At 43.9% G+C, this 21687-nt stretch overlaps 1 protein-coding gene across 5 annotated transcripts in view; it reads left to right on the top strand.

The window, feature by feature from the left end:
- ZNF638 (zinc finger protein 638) overlaps positions 1-21687 on the top strand; it is a 48470-nt gene that overhangs the window by 6082 nt on the left and 20701 nt on the right. For 2 of the 5 annotated variants that reach the window (XM_058192479.1, XM_058192477.1), the window contains exons 2-12: positions 4406-5966; positions 8933-8994; positions 9706-9747; positions 10925-11208; positions 12736-13052; positions 14495-14638; positions 15175-15306; positions 17082-17170; positions 17281-17333; positions 18482-19042; positions 21586-21635. In XM_058192479.1, the coding sequence (XP_058048462.1) occupies positions 4406-5966; positions 8933-8994; positions 9706-9747; positions 10925-11208; positions 12736-13052; positions 14495-14638; positions 15175-15306; positions 17082-17170; positions 17281-17333; positions 18482-19042; positions 21586-21635 (3295 nt within the window). Of the gene's footprint in view, positions 1-558; positions 775-1787; positions 1878-4405; positions 5967-8932; positions 8995-9705; positions 9748-10924; positions 11209-12735; positions 13053-14494; positions 14639-15174; positions 15307-17081; positions 17171-17280; positions 17334-18481; positions 19043-21585; positions 21636-21687 lie in introns of those variants that run through there. The other 3 variants (XM_058192481.1, XM_058192480.1, XM_058192478.1) reach the window with 3 other exon arrangements.

The raw sequence follows: 21687 nt of genomic DNA, 5'->3' as shown, positions 1-21687 counted from the left end.
AAGAGAGGATTCTTTCTTTCTTTCTTTCTTTCTTTCTTTCTTTCTTTCTTTCTTTCTTTCTTTCTTTCTTTCTTTCTTTCTTTCTTTCTTTTTCTTTTCTTTTCTTTTCTTTTCTTTTCTTTTCCTTTTTTTTTTTTTTTGAGGGAATGCCCTGGGTTCTGCCCTTGCCCCCCCCCCAAAAAAAGCCTGCTCCTGTTTCATATTTGGGACCCACCTCCCTCCCCCCAAGACAAAACGGGGGCAGGGGGTGTTCCCTCACCAGACAAGAGGAGGAGAGGGTCTCTCCCCACCTGCACTCCCCCATGTTTAGGTTCCTCCACCCATGTAGTTTCCTAGGCTGTGCTCATACCAGGGTTAAGCTGAGTGTGGAATTCTGGGAGTTGAAGTTCACAGATTTTAAACGTGGCCCAGATGGACTCCCTTGGTGTGTGTTCTTGTTCCCTCCTCCCCCTCCCTCCCCCCTCCCTCCCCCCTCCCTCTCCCTCCCTCCCCCCCCCTCTCACACACGCACACCTGCCTTATTGTTGATACAGCTTTATTTCCGTCTTTCCATTATAGTTTCTGTCCTGGCCCTCCCCACTTTTCCCACCTTTGATTTGCGCCCACGTTTTTAAAAGACCCATCAATACAAGGCCTTCCAGGCATGCGCCATCCATCCCTGGAGGTTTCCAAGAAAAGATTGGACATTAGTCCAGGATGGTATAAAGACTCCTGCCTTGGTTGGATTAGAAGACTTCCAAGGTCCCTTTCAGGCCTATAATTAATTCTATGAAGGTACATTTTTCTCTTTCTGGCTCAATAACTGCATTAGGATTCTTCCTATCTGTTCATCAGCCCAGGATCTGTCTTCCTGTCACAATTTGCTCCTGGGCTCTTTTTTCTGGTTAAGTGGGGTAGGCTGAGAGGAAATTTTTGATTTGAAAGGTGATTTTGAGCAAATACCATGTTTCCCTGAAAATAAGACCCTGTCTTATATTTTTTTGAATCCTGATATAAGTGCTTGGCCTTATTGCCATGCGCTCAAAAGCCCGATTGGGCTTATAATCAGGGGAGTTCTTATTTTGGGGGAAACAGGGTACCAACTGAGCAATCCAAAACAGTGTGTGGCTGCCAAGCACTAGGTATGGTTTGTTATGGTTAACAACAGAATAAAAGTTGGAAGGGGCATTGGAGGTCTTCTAGTCCAACCCCCTGTTCAAGCAGGAGACCCTATACTATTTCAGACAAATGGTTGTCCAGTCTCTTCTTAATCGATTTGTTCTGATAGAAGGGGCAGAGACCAGTGATGTAATTCTACCTGCCACTTCTGCTTGGGGAATTAAAAATAGGGGCAGAAATTCTCTGTGACTGACCTGGTCTGAGTTTTGCAGATAGGCCTTGTTCTGATTCTGTAGCTAACAGCACACTAGTAACTGAGCCAGGACATATTTGGAGGTATGGCAATATGATGCAGCATTCTGAGAATTCTGTCATTCTCCCACTGCAAAGTTCGGTTAAGGTGTCAGAAGTAGGAAGCAACATAGTCAAAGCCTTTTTTTCTCATTAGGTAGAACTTACTGAACCCTTTGTTCATGGAGTTTCTGTAGAACCAGCTAAGAACTTATTCCCATTTGTTTAAAGACTTGTGTAAAGAAGACAACTAATTGGAAGTTGCTTGTTGCTTGTTATCTTCCCCTTTCCTGTTGCTTTTTAGCTGAGCTGGTTATGAAATGCATCAAAATTGCAGAATGTTCTTGCACAAGTAATGTTTCTCTACTCGACTCTTATTTTTGCAGAGCTGAAATCCAACAAACACTGAACACAAGCACCTGACATTGCTGTCTGTTACAGAAGGAAAGGATGGGAAGCGGGGAGGCAGGGCAAAGTTGGTTTGGCTTGTAAGAATGTAAATCCTGATACGGTTTGCAAATAGATCTGAATGAAGCTCTGTGGCTTAAAAAAACAATAACAGACAGCTCAATAGTTCGCCAGAGTTGACTTCTGTGAGCAACTGAATTGCATTTAGAGATGCATTTAGAGATTTGGTGGTGATGGGATCTGGATTGAAAGGGAAGAAGAGGGGCTGGAGCCCCGCTGTCAATCCCTTAGAAGGAGTTGGGGTCTTGGCACTAGGCGTGCAATCTTGGGAATTGATTCAAAGATAGACCAAGACTTTGACACAAATAGCCCAAGTCCTTTCAGATTTTTGTCCTGCTCCACATCCTTGCTGCATTCTTAAGGCAGCATGGAAGTCTGAAAATAGAGCTGCCAGTATACCTCTGGGGCAAAATACCACTGTCATCTTGCAATAATTGTATTGGTGTCGAACACCGAAGCTGACATTTAAGGCTCTGGATGTTTTGCGGTAGTTGGGTTATTTAAAGCACTGAATGCATCTGTATCAACCTTCCTGGGCTTCGGAGTGTTGAGCGTTTAGACCAGAGGTGAGGTTGAGATGAGCCCAGCCTTTGGAACTGCTGCTCCCCAAGCAGTTAGCAGCAATCTATAGGGTTGTTGACTGAGGATGAAGATTTTTTTTCTTATTAGTCTTTTTTTAAAGTTATGATTTTGTGCTCAGTGTGATCTTGTTTTTTTTTTTCAAGCTGTGGCCCTGTTGCTAACTTTGTTTCACACAATAAATGTTTGTTTGGTTTATAACCTGCTTAGCAAGTGCAGTAAAACCTCAATGCTCTGGACCTCAGATGAAGTAGAGAAAATTGACTTTGGACTTGGGGCAAAAATCTGTTGTTTCCAAAGCAGTCCCGACAAGAAACTGCCAAAGAGCCACCAGAAAACAGCCCAACCAAAGAATCTTGTAAGACCACTCTTACCCACACAGACAAGCAAGTCACCAGAGTATACACTGACAGCAAACAGCACTCCTTACTAGCACTGATGATGTTACCTAGTTATGGTAATGAAACATCTGCAAGAAAAGAAGCTCAGAGGCACCAAGGACTTCTCATTTTGACCCCGAGCTACAAATATTCTCCTTTATTGGTAGTCCAGACCATTGACCTAATTTATGCAAGCTGTGGATACTGATATAGAGGACAGATTAATTAAATCAATTACATGCATTCAGATTTCATGGGCAGTTCTTGCCCCGGCTGTTAAATTGAGAGAGTACCCTGTTTGTACCCAGAGCAGGCCGCGATTATGTTATATCGTAATAGTTTGATAAATGAAGAGTAAGACTGAACAATGGTCCCACAGATAGTCTTCTAAAGAGCAGCAAACTGCTTAGCTGGGGCTTTCTGGAGAAAGCAGGAATCATGTTGCCTGCCTCTGTCTTGGCCATTTCAGGTTCACAAGAACCAGGGTTACTCGTGAATCATGGCTCACCATCATAACTTTGGCTAAGCTGGTGTCTTCAGTTTGGTTGCTGCCATATGACTTTCAGCTGGAAGCGTAGCAGCGACTCTTCTGGGCAGTCCAGAAACCAGCGAAAAAAAGGAAGCAGGTCCCCCAGAATGGTGGTGGTTGTGTTTTTTTTAGCATTATTTCAGAACGGAGGAAGAAAGCCCCCTCCCCAATGCTGCTGAGCCATTATGGAAAAAGTTGGCCACTGTAGTGGTTGCCGGGGGGGGGGGGGGGATAGCCAGAATAGAAGGCACATAAATGAAAACATACCCTTCGCTTTCCCTTGCTGTGTCTACTTTCAATATATTGCTGTATTTTCCCACTTCAGTATAAAACACAGTATGGCAAAAGGAAAGTAACACTCGTGAAATATTTGCTTTTTTAGAATGCCCGCCAGGTAATTAATAACATGATTGAACGATAGTTCTGTGCTTAGTGTTGCTTGCATATCACTGCTACCATGCTAGAGGTACAGTTAATGCTACGTGTATTGTTAGTGCATATCTATTGAATTCTGTATATATAATTTTCCAGTAAATGCATTGAAGGTTCAATTATATGCACACTTTTGTATTACAATTTTTTTTCTAATGACATTGTAAGTAAAATGTTCTATATATTTAGAAAGAATATAATAAAATCAAAGTTTGTAACGTTTGAACCTCTTATTCAATTGAGTTGAATATGAAGATTTTTAGGCTGTACGCATTGCATTAGCTGGTTTATTTATTATATGTCTCCCATCTTATTACCCAAAGCGACTCTGGGTGGCTGCAATGTGATTGGTTTTGGCTTAGCTAGTCATGTGAATTCAACTCCTGCGTTTATCCCACAGATTTTGTTTCTGTGATGCATGAACCCAGCTTTAGACTTTTTAAGTACATAGTGCAGAAGTAAAATGAACAAATCAGGAATTGCTAAACGCAGCCACTTTGCCGAATGAATACTATATATTTTTAAAGGAAACAAAGTTTCCCAACAATCTGCTTAAAAGCAGTAAAACCACTTTAAAAAATACATGAAAAAATAACTGTAATTAACTTTTGTGTGTTTTAACTTTCAGCTTTATGGTGTTCTTGGAAAATGTTGCACCTCTTGTGAATTCTCTGAACCTTGGCATTGTCAGCCCCTTTCTGTTGGGCCTGCCTTCTTTACAGTTGGCTCAGATTAAGACCCAGTTGGCTCTTCATCAGTTGAACTTGGTTGCTTCCAACTATTCTGTAGCCTCCTCTCCTTTGTTAAATGAGGCGTTCCTGAAACTAGCCATGTTTAACCCTAGAGGAAACATGCCGCAAAGGCCGAGGGGACCTAGCATGCCTGATCCAATCCCGCGTGGGCCTTTTCACAGGCCGGGCCCTGGTCTTCAGAGGCAGCACCCACCTAATTCTGATGGAATGCCCCAAAGGTTCATGGGATCAGAAATGAGGACAGGATTTCCAAGGCCAAACATTCAGGTGCCTCAACACAGAATGGACCCAAGACAAGCGGCAGAGAGAATGAATATGGAGCAGCAGCAGCAACATCAGCAGCAGAAGATAGAAGGATGTGGTTCTCATTGGGACAGTCCGTTTCCCCCTGGAAATAATAGCCAGAGTCAGCCCATCCCAGGAAGGATGACCGACTATCCCCCAACGGTGCAAAGCCGGTATACCAACGAGAGCGCCTCAAGTATCTTGGCGAGTTTTGGATTGTCCAACGAAGACCTGGAAGAACTTAGCCGTTATCCAGACGATCAGCTGACCCCCGAAAACATGCCTTTGATTTTAAGGGACATCCGTATGAGGAAAATGACTCATCAGATGCCAAGCCTGCCTCATCAGAGCAGCGAAAAGGAGAACTTCCGCAGCGAGGATGGCCGCGGCTCCATGGTCAAGAGCAAAGTCATTGATTACGGGCACGAGAGCAAATACGGGTATGATGAAGGACCCCTGGAGGTGAAGGTCTACGGTTCGGAGGGGTCCCCTAAGGACACCCTGAAAGGGTTCCAGACCCAGCAGACCCCACCAGCCGGCATAACCAGCAAACAGATGAATGCCGTTGAGGAATTAATCCGCCAGATGGGGTTCCAAAGAAGCACCCCGAGCACCCCGTCTTTTTTCTCCATGGACACGCCAAGCAAGATGTCTGGATTGTGTGCTCCTTCCACGGGAACTGGGGTAGCTCCGGCAGTCCAGCCCATCATGCCGCCTGTGGGGCCGCCCCTACCTCGGCCTGCCATGCCACCTGTTCGGCAGGCTTTGCCTCCCCCGTCTGTGGCTCGGCCCATGATGTCACCTATGAACCAGGCGCCTCCGCCTCCCCCTCCTCCCCCTCCTCCTTTTGCACCTGAAATGCTTGGGGGTATGAACCGGCGTGAGAGGATTCATGAGGAATCCAGACCGAGCCCTAGTGCTCCCCCCGAACCACCTCCTGCCCATAAGTCTTTCCGGAAAGAGATCGATGGGCCTATAAAGTCTCCATTTGGGGTCGTGAAGGCCTCTTGGCTCCCTGTTTTTTCCAAGATGGATGCCCAGAAAATGAAGAGGCTGCCCACTCCATCAATGATGAATGATTATTATGCTGCGTCTCCGAGAATATTTCCACATATGTGTTCCCTATGTAATGTAGAATGTAGACATTTGAAGGTGAGTCAAATCCCTCCCCCTCCAGTCAGATTACATAATTTATACAGAATATATTATCTCTGTGTTGGAGGTCCAGTTTATGGGTATTTGTACACGTGTACATTTTATTCTTTTTAAAACATCCAGAAGTTAGGATAAGTATCTGGTTCAAATGTCTTTCAGTTACTGTCTGTTCCTAAAGAAGAGCAGCCATTTTATTGGTTAGACATTTAACTAGCTTTGTCCAAATGGTTGGATTGCATACCCTTTTCCCCCTATCTTATTCATCCCACTGCTTCACCCTTTTAAGCCGTACAAGGTTTAAATACAAAATAGTACTTCCCAGGTGAATGCTTCTACTTTACTTTAAGAGCATAAATTTAAGGAGGATGGCAGCTGAAATCCAACACATTTGAGATTATCTGGAGTCTGGAGAATAAGGACTTAGAGCTAACTTGTTTTAGGAATTTAAAGTTTTAACTCCACTAGGTGAAATCCAGAGCATCTTGGTCACACCTGGAATGTGTTCAGATTTGGCGGGTCTTGATCTGTCTGTTCTCTGATTTCAGTAATTTTGCATATGCCTCTGAAAAGTTCTGGACCAACCTCGGAGACTTTTTAGTACAGCAGTGAGAAACTCACTGATCACAATTTGTACATAAATGTTATCTTCCTATGTTTGTTTGCTTACTGTGTCATCCGTTAAGCTAATTATTTTCAAATTACCCAATAATCTCCATATGAAAATCTGTGGTAGGTGCTGTGTAGGGTTCCAGAAATCACAGGCCATTGAAAAAGAACAAAATAGCTGGAGGATATATAGAAGAAGGGAGCCCAAGGGAAGGTTCAGACACACGGACCTCTGTAGCTTAAGAAAATGGCAGTTGAGCGGTTTAAGGTTTTTAACATTTAGTCATAGATCTTAACACATAGCAGTAAAATACCATTCCAGGAGGCCCTGTCTGGTCTCTCCATCCAACGTAGCTACATTTTCCCCCCTTAACGCACTTAATTAAGGCTCTATTTTTCATTGCTTGATAGTTCAAGGGGTGGATAAAACAGGAACTAAAGAGCAGCATTGCAGATACTTTTAGAATGTATTTTTGGCACATGACCATAACAAAATAGAATGTAATATTGCCGTTCTTCACTGTGTTTCCCTGAAAATAAGACCCTGTCTTATATTTTTTTGAACCCTGAAATAAGCGCTTGGCCATATTGTCATGTGCTCAAAAGCCCAATTGGGCTTATTATCAGGGGATGTCTTCTTTTGGGGGAAACAGGGTAGATAAAATAGGACAAATCCAAATAGTTCTAGTTTTTCTTTTGAAATTTGTGTTTTCAGGTTCTTAATAATAGCAATGGCACCTAGACTTATATACCGCTTCACAGTGCTGTACAGCCCCCTAAGTGGTTTACAGAGTCAGCATCTTGTCCCCCCAACAATCTGGATCATTATTTTGCTGACCTCAGAAGGATGAAAGGATGAGTCAAATAATTCATAAAATAGATTTGAAAGACATAGTCACTAGTTCTTATTTTGTCTTTAATTTGTACATACATGCAGGCATATAAAGTTGAGTATCTCAGCAGCCTAGGATGGTAATTTACATCAGTCAGAGTGCCAGATACACTCTAAAATGTTAAACGTTATCAGATATTCAAATCCTAAACTTTATGATTGAAGTACAATGTATTTTAGAGTGTCTGGCTGGGCTCAGATAATCTGAAGTAAATTGACTGGGTTCAGCGGCTTAATAATGTGCTTACATTTGTCAGTGAGGTTCAGGGTTAGTGCTCAGTTCTTCCACAAGCATGGATTTTACAAGACAGGCCCCATTGCTAATCGGAAAGTACAAAGCTTTCAAAAACTTTGGGAATAAACCAGGTGCCGATCTGATGTAGATTTCCTTGGAGCTCATTGAGTTGGGATAGGTCAGCTTTCTGTGTGAAAGTGGCTTGTTATTCTTCTTCGTCTTAAACACAGTTAATGGATCCCGAGTTCCTTTCTACATGTTTTGTTTAGTCTCTCTGTCAAGCAAAATGGCAATATAAATGTACTGGTTTTATTTTAGCTCTCCCACATTCAGGTATAAGCTGCTGCTTAAGAGGGTGTGTGTCTCATTTATTTAAGAGAGGTAGCCCGTTTTGAGGGTTTTTTTTAAAGAAATGCTCATAATAAACGCCATTTGTGTAGGAGATGCCACTTGAAATGGGATGTCCTGTGTGATCCCAGAAAGGAAATGCCATAGTTCTGGGGAAGTCAGAAAGGAGGATTTTGTCTGGAGCTTTTTGACACAAACTTTGTGATTTGGATGAATTGATAATAATTGATTATAGTCATGATGGAACATGGAAACTAATGTTTCCTGGGGCTTCACAGATCAAGGTAGGGTGCTCCTGCTAGCCCGAAAGACATCTATTTGTTCAAAATGCCACAATCCCACCCCCCCACCCCATTTTCCAATCATCCTGTAGTTCTGTTCGAGCCATGAAGCCCCAGGCGTTGCTGCTCCTATCCAGAGGACCAGAATTCATCCTGAGGAAAGCAGTGCCTGTTCCCCCTCCCTCCCTCCCTTCCTCCCTCCCTCCCTCCCTCTGACAATTGCAGCGTTTCTATGAATACATGGATTTCTTTTGAGCCTGCATAAAATTGCAGGTTATGTATTTGTCAGACCACCAGGGCTCTTTCCTGTGTTGCATGTGGCTGAGCTGTGATGCGCTTGGTAGGCTGAAATCGGCAGGGGATGGGTTTTCCAATACGGGTATCTTTGCCTTCCCACCTTCACAAAAGAAATGAGAAAATTCCTGAATGTTAGAGAAACTGGGCATGAGTCATGGGGTTGCTTTGATGATAATTGGTGGAGGGAGGTGGACAGATCTATCCCTTTTATCTTCTTGGAAGGAAGGTGGGATGTAAAGGTATTAATTGGTGATTATCCCAGTCCATAGTTTAATCCTCACTCCTGGCTGCTTGTTCTCTATAGGATTGGCTTCAGCATCAGAATTCTTCCACACACCTTGAAAGCTGCCGCCAGTTACGCCAACAGTAAGAGTCTTTATTTGATTTCACTACATCTTTTTTCAACACGAACACTTCAATTAATACTTGAATTAAGCAAACCATAATTTATGTAGTGAAACTTTTATATCAGTGCTCCTGCTCTGTTTTTGAATGAAATCCATCGGAACGTTTGTAGCATGATCCCTCTGAAAGGGTTTGTTCCGTTCTTTGGGCAGTTTTGTTATGTGATCAGTGGGACCTTACGACCCCGAGCGAGCAAGGAAGATTCCCCTACAGTCCCTGGGACAATTCATGGTCATGGGAAGACGGAGGAAATCAGAGTGGGATCCTTTTGAAAGGGTAGCCAGCATGTAAATCACCCAGGGGTTCACGGACAGGCCAGATGTTTATGCCAGTAGAAAACTGTTGCGATCTGATTTCAAACCTGCAAAATGTGGATCTGTGGGTTTTGCCAAAATACTGACCTGTAACTGTAGGACCAGTAGGAAGGAATGAGTTAGAATTCTCAACCTAACACTGAAGAGTTTTATAGGATGTGGGCGAAAAGTTAGGAACAGCGGTTGCAGCTTTCTGAAGCTCAGCAAGCATGCAGGGAGAGAACATTGTAGGAAACACAGCTGGGCAGACAGTGAAAATGGGGACAGTACTCAAACTGGGTTCAAGGTAATACATTTTAAGGAAAAGGATATAAAAGCTTCCAGGATTTTTGTATTAATAGTTTTATTTTTGAAATAGATATCCTGACTGGAATCCAGAATCCCATTCATCAACAAAAAGGTAGCTTACGTGATGTATTCTTGGGATGTGATCGTGTGTGTTTGTTTATTCGTTTGTTTGGAAAATTTATATTTGCCGTCTACTCATTCACAGGCAATTCAAGGCTATTGCTTAATCCAAAAGACATTTTAGTGAATGAATGGCATATTAATGAAAAGAATGATAAAAAAAATCATAGTGGCTGCATGGCAGTTGTAACCGGAAAAGGTTGCCAAAGTGCACCTCCTTTCCCAGCGGTGCTACCAGGTCCTCTTTCGTGCCCCAGAGGCAAAGGCCTCTGTTTGTGCTCCGGGCAGAGCCTCTGCCTGCCAGACAGGACCTCCTTTGGCAAAAGAAAGAGCTGGCGAGGAAGTGGCTTTCCTGAGGGCACAGCTGGGGCCTTCCCCCCCCTCCCCCCGGCCTACGTTGGCAGGATCAAGACCAGTTGGCTGGGGTGCCAGAGAAGCCTTGGTGGCACACAGGCACAAAAGAAGGCAGCATGAGGCAGGTGGCATGCAATGCAGTGGGCTGTGTGGTGGGTGAGGCTGGATGATGGGGACAGCTGGGGGCGGTGGGTGGCTGGGTGGGTGACTAAAAGATAGTAGTAAATGTGGCGGGTGGGGGGGCGCTGAACTTTGTTCATATAAACAACATGGGCTCTGCAACAGCCAGAACGTTGAGCTGTTGGTCATAAGGCCCTTGATGAAGGAACAGGAGGCTAAAACCTGAATGGTTGCAGGAATTGGGTTTGCCTAGTCTAGAGAAAAGAAGGACTGGGGTGACATGACGGGAGCCTTCCAGTATTTGAGGGGTTGCCACATAGAAGAGGGGCTCAACCTATTCTCCAAAGTACCTCTTGAAGGCAGGATAAGAAGCAATGGATGGAAAGTTATCAAGGAGAGAAGCAACCTGGAACTAAGGAGAAATTTGCCAACAGTGAGGAAAATTAACCTGTGGAACAGCTAGCCACCAGAAGTTGTGGGTGCTTCATCACTGGGGGAGGGGGGGTTAGGAAGAGGTTGGACAGCCATTTATCTGGGATGGTTTAGGGTTTACTGCCTGAGCAGAGGGTTGGACTAGAAGACCTCCAAGGTCCCTCTGTTTTGTTATTCTTTGAACGAATAGGTGTTAAGTGAGGACTCCCTGTATTAGGATAGTTTCAAACCATCAAGTGATGCCTGTCATTCTTTGTCCATAGACGAGAGGGCGACAGAAATGAGAACAGCACACCCAGGCGGCGTTCTGCCAGTATCAGCCCCAGGCGGTCGAGACGCTCCAGTTCTGGGCATGCCAGACGTCGAACTCGGTCCCGATCCAGGAGTCCCAGGCACAGGTTAAGCAGGCAAAGAAGTCGAAGTCCACGGCCACTGCCTAATTTCAGACACAGGTCAAGGTCTCCATGGCGACCTTACAACCCCATTTCGTCATTCCGAAGGTCTTCCAGCAGAGAGAGAGGCGCCAGACGATATATTCAATCTCCAGGTAAAGTGGTGGTTTATAGAGGCTTGCTTGCCTTCGGCCGGTCAAATGTATCCCATTTTAAATTGGACGAAAGGCAGCGCTCATCTTAAAAGAGAAAGTATTTAGGTACGTTTCTTGGAGTGGGAAAATGGCATGTAATTGCTTGCTGGCCTTATGCAGTCATTTTCATTGCAAACTTTTAGAGCATTCATTTTTTTTTTAAAAAAACCCACTTTACAGACTAAAACAGGGTGTCAACTTTCAAAATGACTGGCCGAGGCGTTTCCCCTCCCCCTTTCTTACTTGCCACATAAATGTGGGGAGGATAGGAGGTTTGGAATGCTGTTCTCTGATGTGCCAGACATAACGCAGGCAGAGGCTGGTAGAGCCACGGTCATCTCACAAGAGATGAAGAGCCGGCCAGTTACTCAGTTGGGCAATGTGATCTGTGACACTTGGGAGGGAATCATTTACTCTTTTAATTCTACTGAACCAAGGGAAATATTTACGAGTTGGGTTCACATTGGAATGTGCTGATATGATGTACCCAATAAAGAGAATCTTTGAGAAGAGGTCCAGTCTCAGAGTTCTGACTTAGTTGGGATCATGATTCGGAACCATGACAGTAAATGGAAGTAGACACACAACAGGTTGGAATCCCTCAAAATTTATTCAACAATTTGGGCATGGGCCAAGGAGGAAGCGGAGTTAGCTTTTTGCCTTATACATCTCTTTGTTGGCTTACTGCAATAAGCTGTATGTGGGGTCCTTGATGCTCTCTTGAGTTTGGTTGCTTCTTGCAGATGTTTCATGACCCAACCAGGGAACATCATCAGTAGCTTCACCATTCATCAGTGGCACCCATGTTGTTCCCTGGTTGAGTCACGAAACGTCTGCAAGAAAACAACCGAGCTGGGAGAGCACCAAGGGCTTCTCATTTCAATGCTGAGTTACAAATACTCTCATCCATTGGTAAGCTGTACGCAGAGCTTCCCTTGAAGATCATCTGGAAGCTACATGGGAATCCACAAAGGCAGGGACGTGGGTACTCCCCCCTTACTTCATCAGCTGCACTGGCTCCCAGTAGGCTGCTGGCTACCAAGCACACTGCTGCTTATGCACTGGCTGGGGAATTCTGGGAGTTGAAGTCCACGGGTCTTAAAAGTGGCCTTGGTTGGACAGCCCTGGGCCACGGTATGTGTGGGACTGTCTGTCTCCTCTTACATCCTTCCCACATATTTTTTCCAGATTGGGCATGATTTTTCCAGACCCTTCCCAGTGACATCTTCTCAAGAGAGTAGGGATTTGCAGGTCCGTCCGTCTGTCTCTCCATCTTTAATACAGTTTATGTTCATTCCAAAAACATTTTGTTCCCTTGTTGTTTTAAGATCGTTGTTTAGATTATTTCCCTGCTATTTCATTGCCTGTGTTCCTAAAAATTTTGGGAACCCCTTGTTTTGTCTCAAATGAGGTCTCCCAGCCTTTAAAATAAAACAAGGCCGAAGAATCAGTTGGAAAGCCTCGTGCCGTCTTTCTTTTCTTCCCCAGATAAGGCCTTGGAAGCGGTGATGAAATGTTTGGGACCTCGCATTGTTGAACACATTCACAAACAAGCCTTCGGCCAGGGCTTTTCAGGAGGGAGAAGAACATCACCGGATTTTGAGGATGGGAAGTCCGGAAATCCTAGATTTTCCCCAAAACCGTCCAAGAGAGAAGGACAGTCCCAACACAGCTCCTCCGAAAGTAAAACTAAGGTTCCTGAGGCTCCTGAGGGTCCTAGCAAAGAAGAGACCACAGCTGAGGGGAAATCTAAGAAACCGCCTTCGGGAATGCCAGTGAGTGAAGTGGATATTCTGGCCAGTAAGGTAGGTTATCTGCATTGGGTTACATGCTTCAGTCTTCGTGGGACAGTCCCGTCCCATTCGTATTAGTGGCACTTTTTAAACCACACAGTCCTTTCAGCAGTTCCCAGAAGGCTCCATCCCCATTTGCACCACTCAGGTGATCCTGAGGGCACAGGGGAGCCTCCAAGTGGCCTCAGTGGCTTTCTAAAAGGATGCAAAGGACCAGCTGTCTGCAAGGAGTATCAATCCTTCTATTCCCCACCATCCTGTTAGAACAGGGGTAGTCAACCTTTTTATACCTACCGCCCACTTTTGTATCTCTGTTAGTAGTAAGATTTTCTAACCTCCCACCGGTTCCGCAGTAGTGGTGATTTATAAAGTAGGGAAGTAACTTTACTTTGTAAAATTTATGCAACGATTTTGAATTTTTTTTATATTTCCTGAAAATATTCAGTGGGCTTGTCCTTATCATTTGGATGCTTTGTAGAAAGATTTTCTTACAGTCGACTTGGCTTCATTGCTTCATTGGATAATGTTTTATGACATAATAAACACATTGGATGTTGTTTATTTACAACAGATTCTATGAAACCCATCTTCAGATACTCTGGCAAATAGCCACGAGCATATTTCTTTTTTTGAGACATGGGCTCACAATATTTCACAATATTTTGTTTGAAGTTATAGGCACGTGCCCACTCTCACAAATCTAATTGCGTATTGACCAGTGCGACCGCAAACAAAAGAGCCTGCACCATGTATCATCGTCTCTCGCACATTGTGGATTGGGGTTGGGGGCGGGGGGCACGCCAGCTACTGGCTCTGCTTGTCTGTTACAGCTGGGTGGTGTGGAGGGAGATGCGCGAGCTATTCTGGGATGAGGCTCTTGTTTGCGGTCGCACTATTAGCACTATTTAGTTTCACTTACATAATGTGAACTAAACTTATGCACGGGCGATAGTATATTTTCAGAAATTTAAATTGTCACGGGGAATTTTATGAAAACCTAATGAAAATGTTTTTAAATAATGCTATGAATTTTTAAAAAAAATTCAATTAAATTTAAAAAAAGGAAAGTGCTTCAGTATTGGACAAAACCCCTACCGCCCATCATGAAAGCTGGAACACCCACTAGTGTGCGGTAGGGACCAGGTTGACTACCACTGTGTTAGAACTAAAGAAGCTTCTTGGATGAGAAGCGAAACATCTTCAGAGAAAGCCAGAAAGTCCAGTTGCCTCCTGGAAAAAGCACCTTTGGGATAAATATATCAGTATTGTCTGAGGTTCTTTCAGCGGATTTTTAGAAAATATGCTTTGTACATTTTAACCACTGTTGTCCTGCTGTTGGTTCTTTGAACTTAGCTATAACTGCTTAGTTTTTTTAAATTGTGTTTCATGGTATTTATATACAAGAGATTAAATGTGAGAAATCATGTAAATTGACTAAAAAAAATTATTTGCAGTTTTGGAGTAAACCCAGGAGTTTTGGGACTATTCTTCATATAGCTGACTTGCCAGAAGATGTTTTTACAGATCAAGACATTAAGAAAATAGTCCAGCCTTTTGGAAAAGTTAGTGACATCTTAGTTGACCGTTGTAAAAAGGAGGTAAGCAGCTTCTTACATTTTTAATATGTTTAAATTTGCTGAAATGCACTTTTTCCCCCCAAAGATAAATTAGGGTGGATATGTTTGAATGGTTATATTACCACAGGAAAATTCAGGATTGTTTGTATTTGTTGAATCCATATATAGCAAATGTAGGTAGTTCACTTTCAGGGTAATCAGTTTTATACAAAATACAAAAAAGAGGTAAGAAATAAGCAAAACAATTGGAAGATATGAAAGCAAGGACAGTCGTAGACCTGATGATGTAACCTAGTTGGGTAATGAAACGTCTGCAAGAAAACAGCCAAGCTCAGAGAACTGATGGTCTCTCCCATAATTGTTACTTTTTTAGTTGGTCTTGTTACAGCTTCAATATCTTAAGATACTAGTTTTATATATTCCTGCGTTTTTCTTGATAAATAATTCCTATTTTGACTCTAATGTTTGCATACTGCATTTCTGTTCCTTGAATAGGAAGCTAGCATGTCACTGAAATAAAACACGATCTTAAATAAGAAACTTTCTGTTTTCTTTAGGCTTACCTTGAAATGAACTACAAGGAAGCAGTAATAGCAGCTGTCAAATACAATGAAACCTCTCCTGTCCTCATTAATGGCAAGCGGGTAAAGATAAGTGTGGCAGAAAAACCCAAAGCGGCTTCTACTCAGGTAAGCAGAGAAAAGTTTTGTGGCTTTGTTCAAAATATTTCTACGTTGTCTTGAATTCTGCTTTAATAACAAGACAATTTGGGCAGGCCTCCAGATTTCATAGTTCCTCCCATTGCTGCAATGCAAAACAGCTGTTCTGCTTTGCCTAAAATTCCATCAAACAGTCAATTCTGGGAGTTACGATAATCTTCCTCCCAAACTATTTTAAATCCACCAATGTGCTGTTGTCTTTAAGCAGAGGTTGGGACCCACCTATGTCCCTCTGTGACACAGTTGTGAACTCTACCTGATGCTATAGGTAGTCCTTGGCATACGATCACAATTGAGCTCAAAATTTGTGTTGCTAAGTTGTGAGTTTTGCCCTATTTCACTACCTTTCTTGCTGCATTTGTTTAGTGAATCCCCGCAGATGTTAAATTAGTAACACGCTTGTTAAGGAAATCTGTTTTTCTCGACTTTGCTTGTCAGAAGGTCACAAAGTGGGCACAGACTCCAGAATGCTGCACGTGTCATAAATAGAGTCAGCTGCCAAACATCCAGATTTTGATCACGTGACCATGGGATGCTGCAACGGTCATAAGTCACTTTTTTTAAATGCTGCTGTAACTTCAAATAGTCACTAAATGAACGGTTGTAAGTCGAAGGCGACCTGCACCAAGAATTAATTCTGTGAAATCTTGCTTGGCCGTTCCCTTGTTCCTCCTTCCCTTTTCAAGGTCTTGCCATTTAAAAACATGCAAAAACTTATATTTATAGTTCATTTTCCTGGCATGGAATTGCTGATGCTTTTGCTCTGGCACATTGTTCGCATTATGCATTTCCCACTTGCTGGGGTTTTTTTTCCTGAAGGGGGTGGTTCCTTTGGCTGCAGTAGTACCCAAATGGGCCGTTTGTTATGCGAGGACAGAAAACTGAGAGGTGCGAGGTGTCAAATCCGGTGGCTTACGTTACTCGGAACAAACCAGAGCTGGAAAACCTGCCCATTTGTGGTTTCCGATACCTAATTGGAAAGGGGATCAATAGGTGATCAGAATGCCAGATCCCTCATCAGGATAAACATCCCACAGCAGTGCTGGGTTACAGCTTAGTTTTGTACCGGTAGTCCTCGACTTAAAAACCATTCCTTTCGTGATTGTTTGACATTACAACGGCACTGAAAAAAGGGACTTACGACCTTTTTTCACACTTATGACCATTGCAGCATCCCTGTGGACACTTGATTAAAATTCGGAATCACTTGGCAACTGACTCATATTTGTCACGTAATCTTCTCCTGTGACCTTCTGACGAGCAATGTCAATGAGAAAGCCAGATTCCTTTAACAACCGTGTTACTCATTTAACAACTGAGTGATTCACTTAACAAATGTGGCAAGAGAAGTCATAAAATGGGGCAAAACTCACTTAACTGTCTTACTTAACTATAGAAATGTTGGGCTCTCTTGCGTTTGTAAGTCAAGGACTATGTGTGTAGAGCAGGGGTGAGCAGCTATGGCCCCTTTACAACCTGTGGATTTCAACTCCCAGAATTCCTGAGCCAGCATGAAAGTCCACAGGTCTTCAAGGGGCAATCGTTGCCCAGCCCTGGTATAGAGAGACTTTGATTGGCTTAGCTGTCAAAAATCCAAGAGTTGCTTTTTGATTTCCTACAGAATGGATGAATAGGTGAGATACTTTTTTGTGTTCTTTTGGCAGAAATCAAGGGGCACCTTCGCAAAATACGACATTATTAAATTCAAAACAAGCAGCTGCATTTTTTTTTATTTTTTTTTGCAGAGCCTAAACATCACTTCCTTCTATTTTCAGAGCAAAGGAAATGAGAAGAAAGTTGCTCAGAATATCAAGGATTCTGCCCCGAATAATAAGTAAGACCATTAGCTATTCTGGACTCCCAGGTGCTCCCGGTCGGCTTTTTGACGTGAGCTTCCAGGAGGGTGGATGGAAATGAATTCAACTGTTATTTTCTTCTTTTTAGGAAAGAGCAAATTACATCTGTGGTGAAAAAAACTGCTTCACTGTCTTCTGCCTGTGAGTTTTTCATTTGTTAAGCTAGTCTCTCTCTCTCTCTCTCTCTCTCTCTCTCTCTCTCTCTCTCTCTCTCTCTCTCTCTCTCTCTCTCCCCGTATGCCTGTGTGTCTTCCTGAATCTTCAACCTCAAATTGATGCTTTTTAAACCCAAACCAAGAAACCTGGTGACTAGGAGCTGCTCGGAAATGGGCTGAAACCAAAGGGGGCTGCATAGAGATGGGTAGGAGCTGTTCTTGGGGAGGCCGATCCTGCAGAGTGGTGACTTATTCAAGACTTTGTGGAGAAATACAGAGTGGCCAATATTTGCAGAAGTGAGGGTGGAGGTTTGTTCTCCGAACGTCTCATTACCAAGCTAGGTAACATCTTCAGCGGAGTTTAGGGAATGTCAGTGTGGGTATTATTCTTAATAACCTTCACCCTCATCCTACACCTGAGCTACAGATATTCACCACTATTGCAAATTTGCAGAAGTGGTTCGTTTTGCTGATGTTTGATTATTTGGTTATCGGTAAGAAGGGATTGTCCTGAAGCAAATCATAGATTCATAGGACTGGAAGGGACCTTGAGGGTCTTCTGGTTCAACCTCCTGCTCAAGGCTGGAGACCTTATACTAGAGGTGTGAAACTTGTGGCCCCCGGGCCGGATGTCTCACGTGCTGGCCCCACCCCTGCCCGATTTAGCAAACTGGGGGGGGAAAAGTCCTAATACATCATGTGACACTGCCATGACGCCGTGAGTTTGTTACCCCTGCCTGCCTTATACCCATCCTGGACAATGGTTGTCCGGTCTCTTCTTGAAAACCTTCAGCAAAAGAGCACCCACAACTCCAAGAGGCAACCTACTTCATTGATTAACTCTTCTCACTGTCAGGAAATCCCTCCTTAGCTCCAGGTTGCATCTCCCTCTAAGCAGCATATTCTGTTTTTATGGTGGATATTTTAATCTTACCAGACCATCCATCCATCCATCCATCAATAAATGTTTAATGCAAGCTTTTTCAAACAGGTCAACTTTAAAATGCATGGACTTCAGTTAAAGTTTTTTAACTGAATCTTAAAAGTTGCCAGGTATGAAAAACAGTGCTGATTTAGTAGCATTGTCCCAAGAAACTCTGTAACCATAACAACCGGTGCTTTATCTGACCGCAGCTAAAACCGATACCAAGAAACCTGGAAAAGTTGTCAAAAGCGGGGAGACCAAGGTAGCCGCAAAAGCCAAGAAAACTATAGATGGCAAGAAACCCGGCCCCGTAAAAGAGAACGAGGCGGCTGACCCAGCATCTTTGGAAGAGGGGAAGAATCCTCCTAAGACGAAAAAACCAGCCGACTCCTCCAAACCCCTTGAGCCCAAGGCCAAAGAGCCTCTGAAGACCAGGAAGGCCGCAGAGCCCAAGGACAAAGAAGGGCTGAAGGTCAAGAAGACGGGGGAGTGCAAAGCAAAGGAACCTTTGAAGGCCAGGAAGGCCATGGATGCCAAGGCCAGAGAATCTCTGAAGGCCAAGAAGGTCGTAGACAACAAGAAAGCTGGAGAAGCCAAGGCCAAGAAGGCTGCAGAGCCCAAGAAAGTGGGGGAGTCGGACGCCAAAGAACCCCTCAAGGCCAAGAAAGTAGCCGAATCCAAGGAGTCTCCCAAGGAGCAGAATGCTGGGGAGCCCAGCCAAGCCGGAGAATCTCAGGACAAGGAAGCCAGCAAACCAGCAGACGCTCCAGGTATCCTTTCCTCAACTGGGAGCTTCCTTGGGCTGGTCCTCCCAGAACTGCTCCCTCTGTCCCCCCCCCCCCTCGGCGGGGGGCGTTGTCTCTCTAGGCCCCCACAAGCATGGCCGGGATCACCGACCTTTTGAGACTCCGTTTGTTGGTAGGACGGGCAGGGTGGGCAGCAGTGGGTGAAAACATGGTTGTGAGTTTGCCCGTCTCCCTGCGAGAAGAGATGCAGCTGGCGGTTAGGGTGCCCCCTTCCAGGGCGGCTGGTTTGGGGGTTCTCTTTGTGCATTGCCAGCACGAGGTTTGGGACACCACCCCAGGCACGGTGAGTGGGGGGGGGCATGTAAATACTTCTCCGTGGGAGTGGGAGAGAGGTAGCTCTGCAACTATGGTTTTCTTCATTGCCAACCTGGAGATTTGTAGACTTCTCTAGCTGGCAGTCCTGCGAATTGAAGTCCACGCATCTTAAAAGGGAGAGAAGGGCATCACATGCTAGTCTGTAGAGTTGGGTTTCTCAAAATTGGGCACTTGTAAGGTATGTGGACTTCTAACTCCCAGAATTCCGACTGGGGAATTCAAGGAGTTGAAGCTCATAGCCCTTCACGTTGCTACGCTTGAGAAACACAGCTAGAGCAGAATCAGAGTGGGTTTGATTTAAATCAAGTCAATTTATAATAATTTTTAAATAATTTTTAAAAATAATTTTTAAAGAGCAGCTGTCATCTCTGTCCCGCAGCGGCTCCTCCTCTGACCCGCTGCTGATTCACGGATAGTCCCATTCACTTTAATGGGACGGTTGGTTAGTTTTTTTATTTATTTAGCATATGGCAAATACATGGACTTATTAGTTCAAATGTTAATGTCCAGTCCACCCAGGCATTCAAGGACGGGGGGGTGTATGTTGAAAAAAAATCAGACATTGGGCCGGTGTAAGCTCTTGATGGCCATTTGGACACAATGTGGTGGAAGATTTTGTCAAGGAGCACCACAGTCACACTGAGGAGTCGAGACCAGACCCCACTTAAAGAAGGATTCCCGGCAGACACCATGTTGGGTATGGATCCTGTTCAGAGTTGACCCATGCTGGCGAGGAAGGTCAAAACCTGGCACCTTTTGTGTAAGGTCATCTATGTAACTTGCCTGTCTCTGGGCCTTCAGCAACCCATTTGGTTTCCCACTGTGTGTTGATGTCAAAGTTGTTAGGCAGCTGCTGAGCGAGTGCCAGAGGGGATTCCTGGATTTAAGCCTGCCGGTTGATAGGTGAGGAAGACCAGAGTGTGCAGGAAGAAATGGGTTTCTCATAATTTTGTTGTACTCCTTCGCTGAGGCTTCCTGCCCTCGTAGGGCTGCTGGTGCAATCTGGCTCAAGACAGCGAGCCAGCAAGTAGGAGTAGATTTTATGCAACCGCTTACGATCCTCATGTTATCATTTAGTCTAGCATCGATCTTGCTGGTGTGCCAGCTGTTAAGCCAAATGGGCACAGTACCCAGCTGTGGAGTAGACCAAGCCTAGTGCTGATATGCTGAGAGTGAAGGCTGAGGCACCCCATCTTGATCCTCTTAGTTTCCGAAGTACCTTGTTCCTGGTATTGATTTTAGCAGACATGTTCGCTAGGTGTTTCTCATAAGAGATGGTCCGATCCAAAGCTACTCCAAGGTATTTGGGGTGGGGATCATAAGGGATGGCTGGTAATGGGACCAAACAAGGTGAGGGATGTGGCAGTCAGACAGGTGAGTGGATGCCCGCCAAGAGGTGCTGCTATGATGGATCTGAAATGACAGGTGCTCTTTAATATTATATTTATAAGCTGGTTAGAAGGTTTCACTTTCATTTCAAACAATCATAGTTTGTAGTTTACATAGATTTGCAAAACAATGGGATGAAGGAATATTCCTGAACTTTGTTTTATGATTTATCTCATGGTTACTGTGAAATTGGGTGAAGGCATCCATGCAGTGCCTTTTATCTCAGCTTGCAGAGCTTGGATTCCTTGAATGAGTTTACCAAAAATAAATAAATAAATAAATAAAATAAATAAAATGTAAACATTGCAGAATACACAGCTTCCTGCTGCATAACTAAGCTCCATTTCATGCTGAATAAACTAAATTATTAATGCATCTTAAATAGAAAATTTATTGTTATATCTGATAGATTTTTTACTCCAAAAGCATTTTATTTAAAATTAGGGTTATTTAAAATAATGGGGGGTGCGGAGGCTGAAAAAAGCTGAAGGGTGGGGACCAAAGGGTGGGCGGGGCTTTGGCAACATTCGCTCTATAAGATGCACAGACATTACCACCCACTTTTTTTTTGGGGGGGGGGAAGTGCATCATAGTGTGAAAAATATGGTAAATTAAAAAAAAATCTGATTTTTTTTAAAAACTTTTTTTAAAAAAAAACCATAAATTTTTATTCACCCTGAGTAGAATATAAGAATGAGTTCCCGCTTCCCCAAAGGAACCTGGATTCTTGATAGCGCTCTCTCTCTTCGACCAGTAAGAATTGTTTACTTTTTAAAAAAAACATTTCTTTTAAAAAATTGCAGATAAGTCAGAAGCTGTTGAGAGTCCTGAAGCAGTTGAATCTTCCGGCAAGGTAATCTCCTCTCCTCCTCCTCCTCCTCCTTCAGAGCACTGGAAAAGTCCCA

This window comes from Ahaetulla prasina, chromosome 8 (genome assembly GCF_028640845.1).
Source record: "Ahaetulla prasina isolate Xishuangbanna chromosome 8, ASM2864084v1, whole genome shotgun sequence".
Lineage (NCBI taxonomy): Eukaryota > Metazoa > Chordata > Lepidosauria > Squamata > Colubridae > Ahaetulla > Ahaetulla prasina.
The sequence above is the reverse complement of the archived record's forward strand: the minus strand, read 5'-3'. Positions and strand labels throughout refer to the sequence as shown.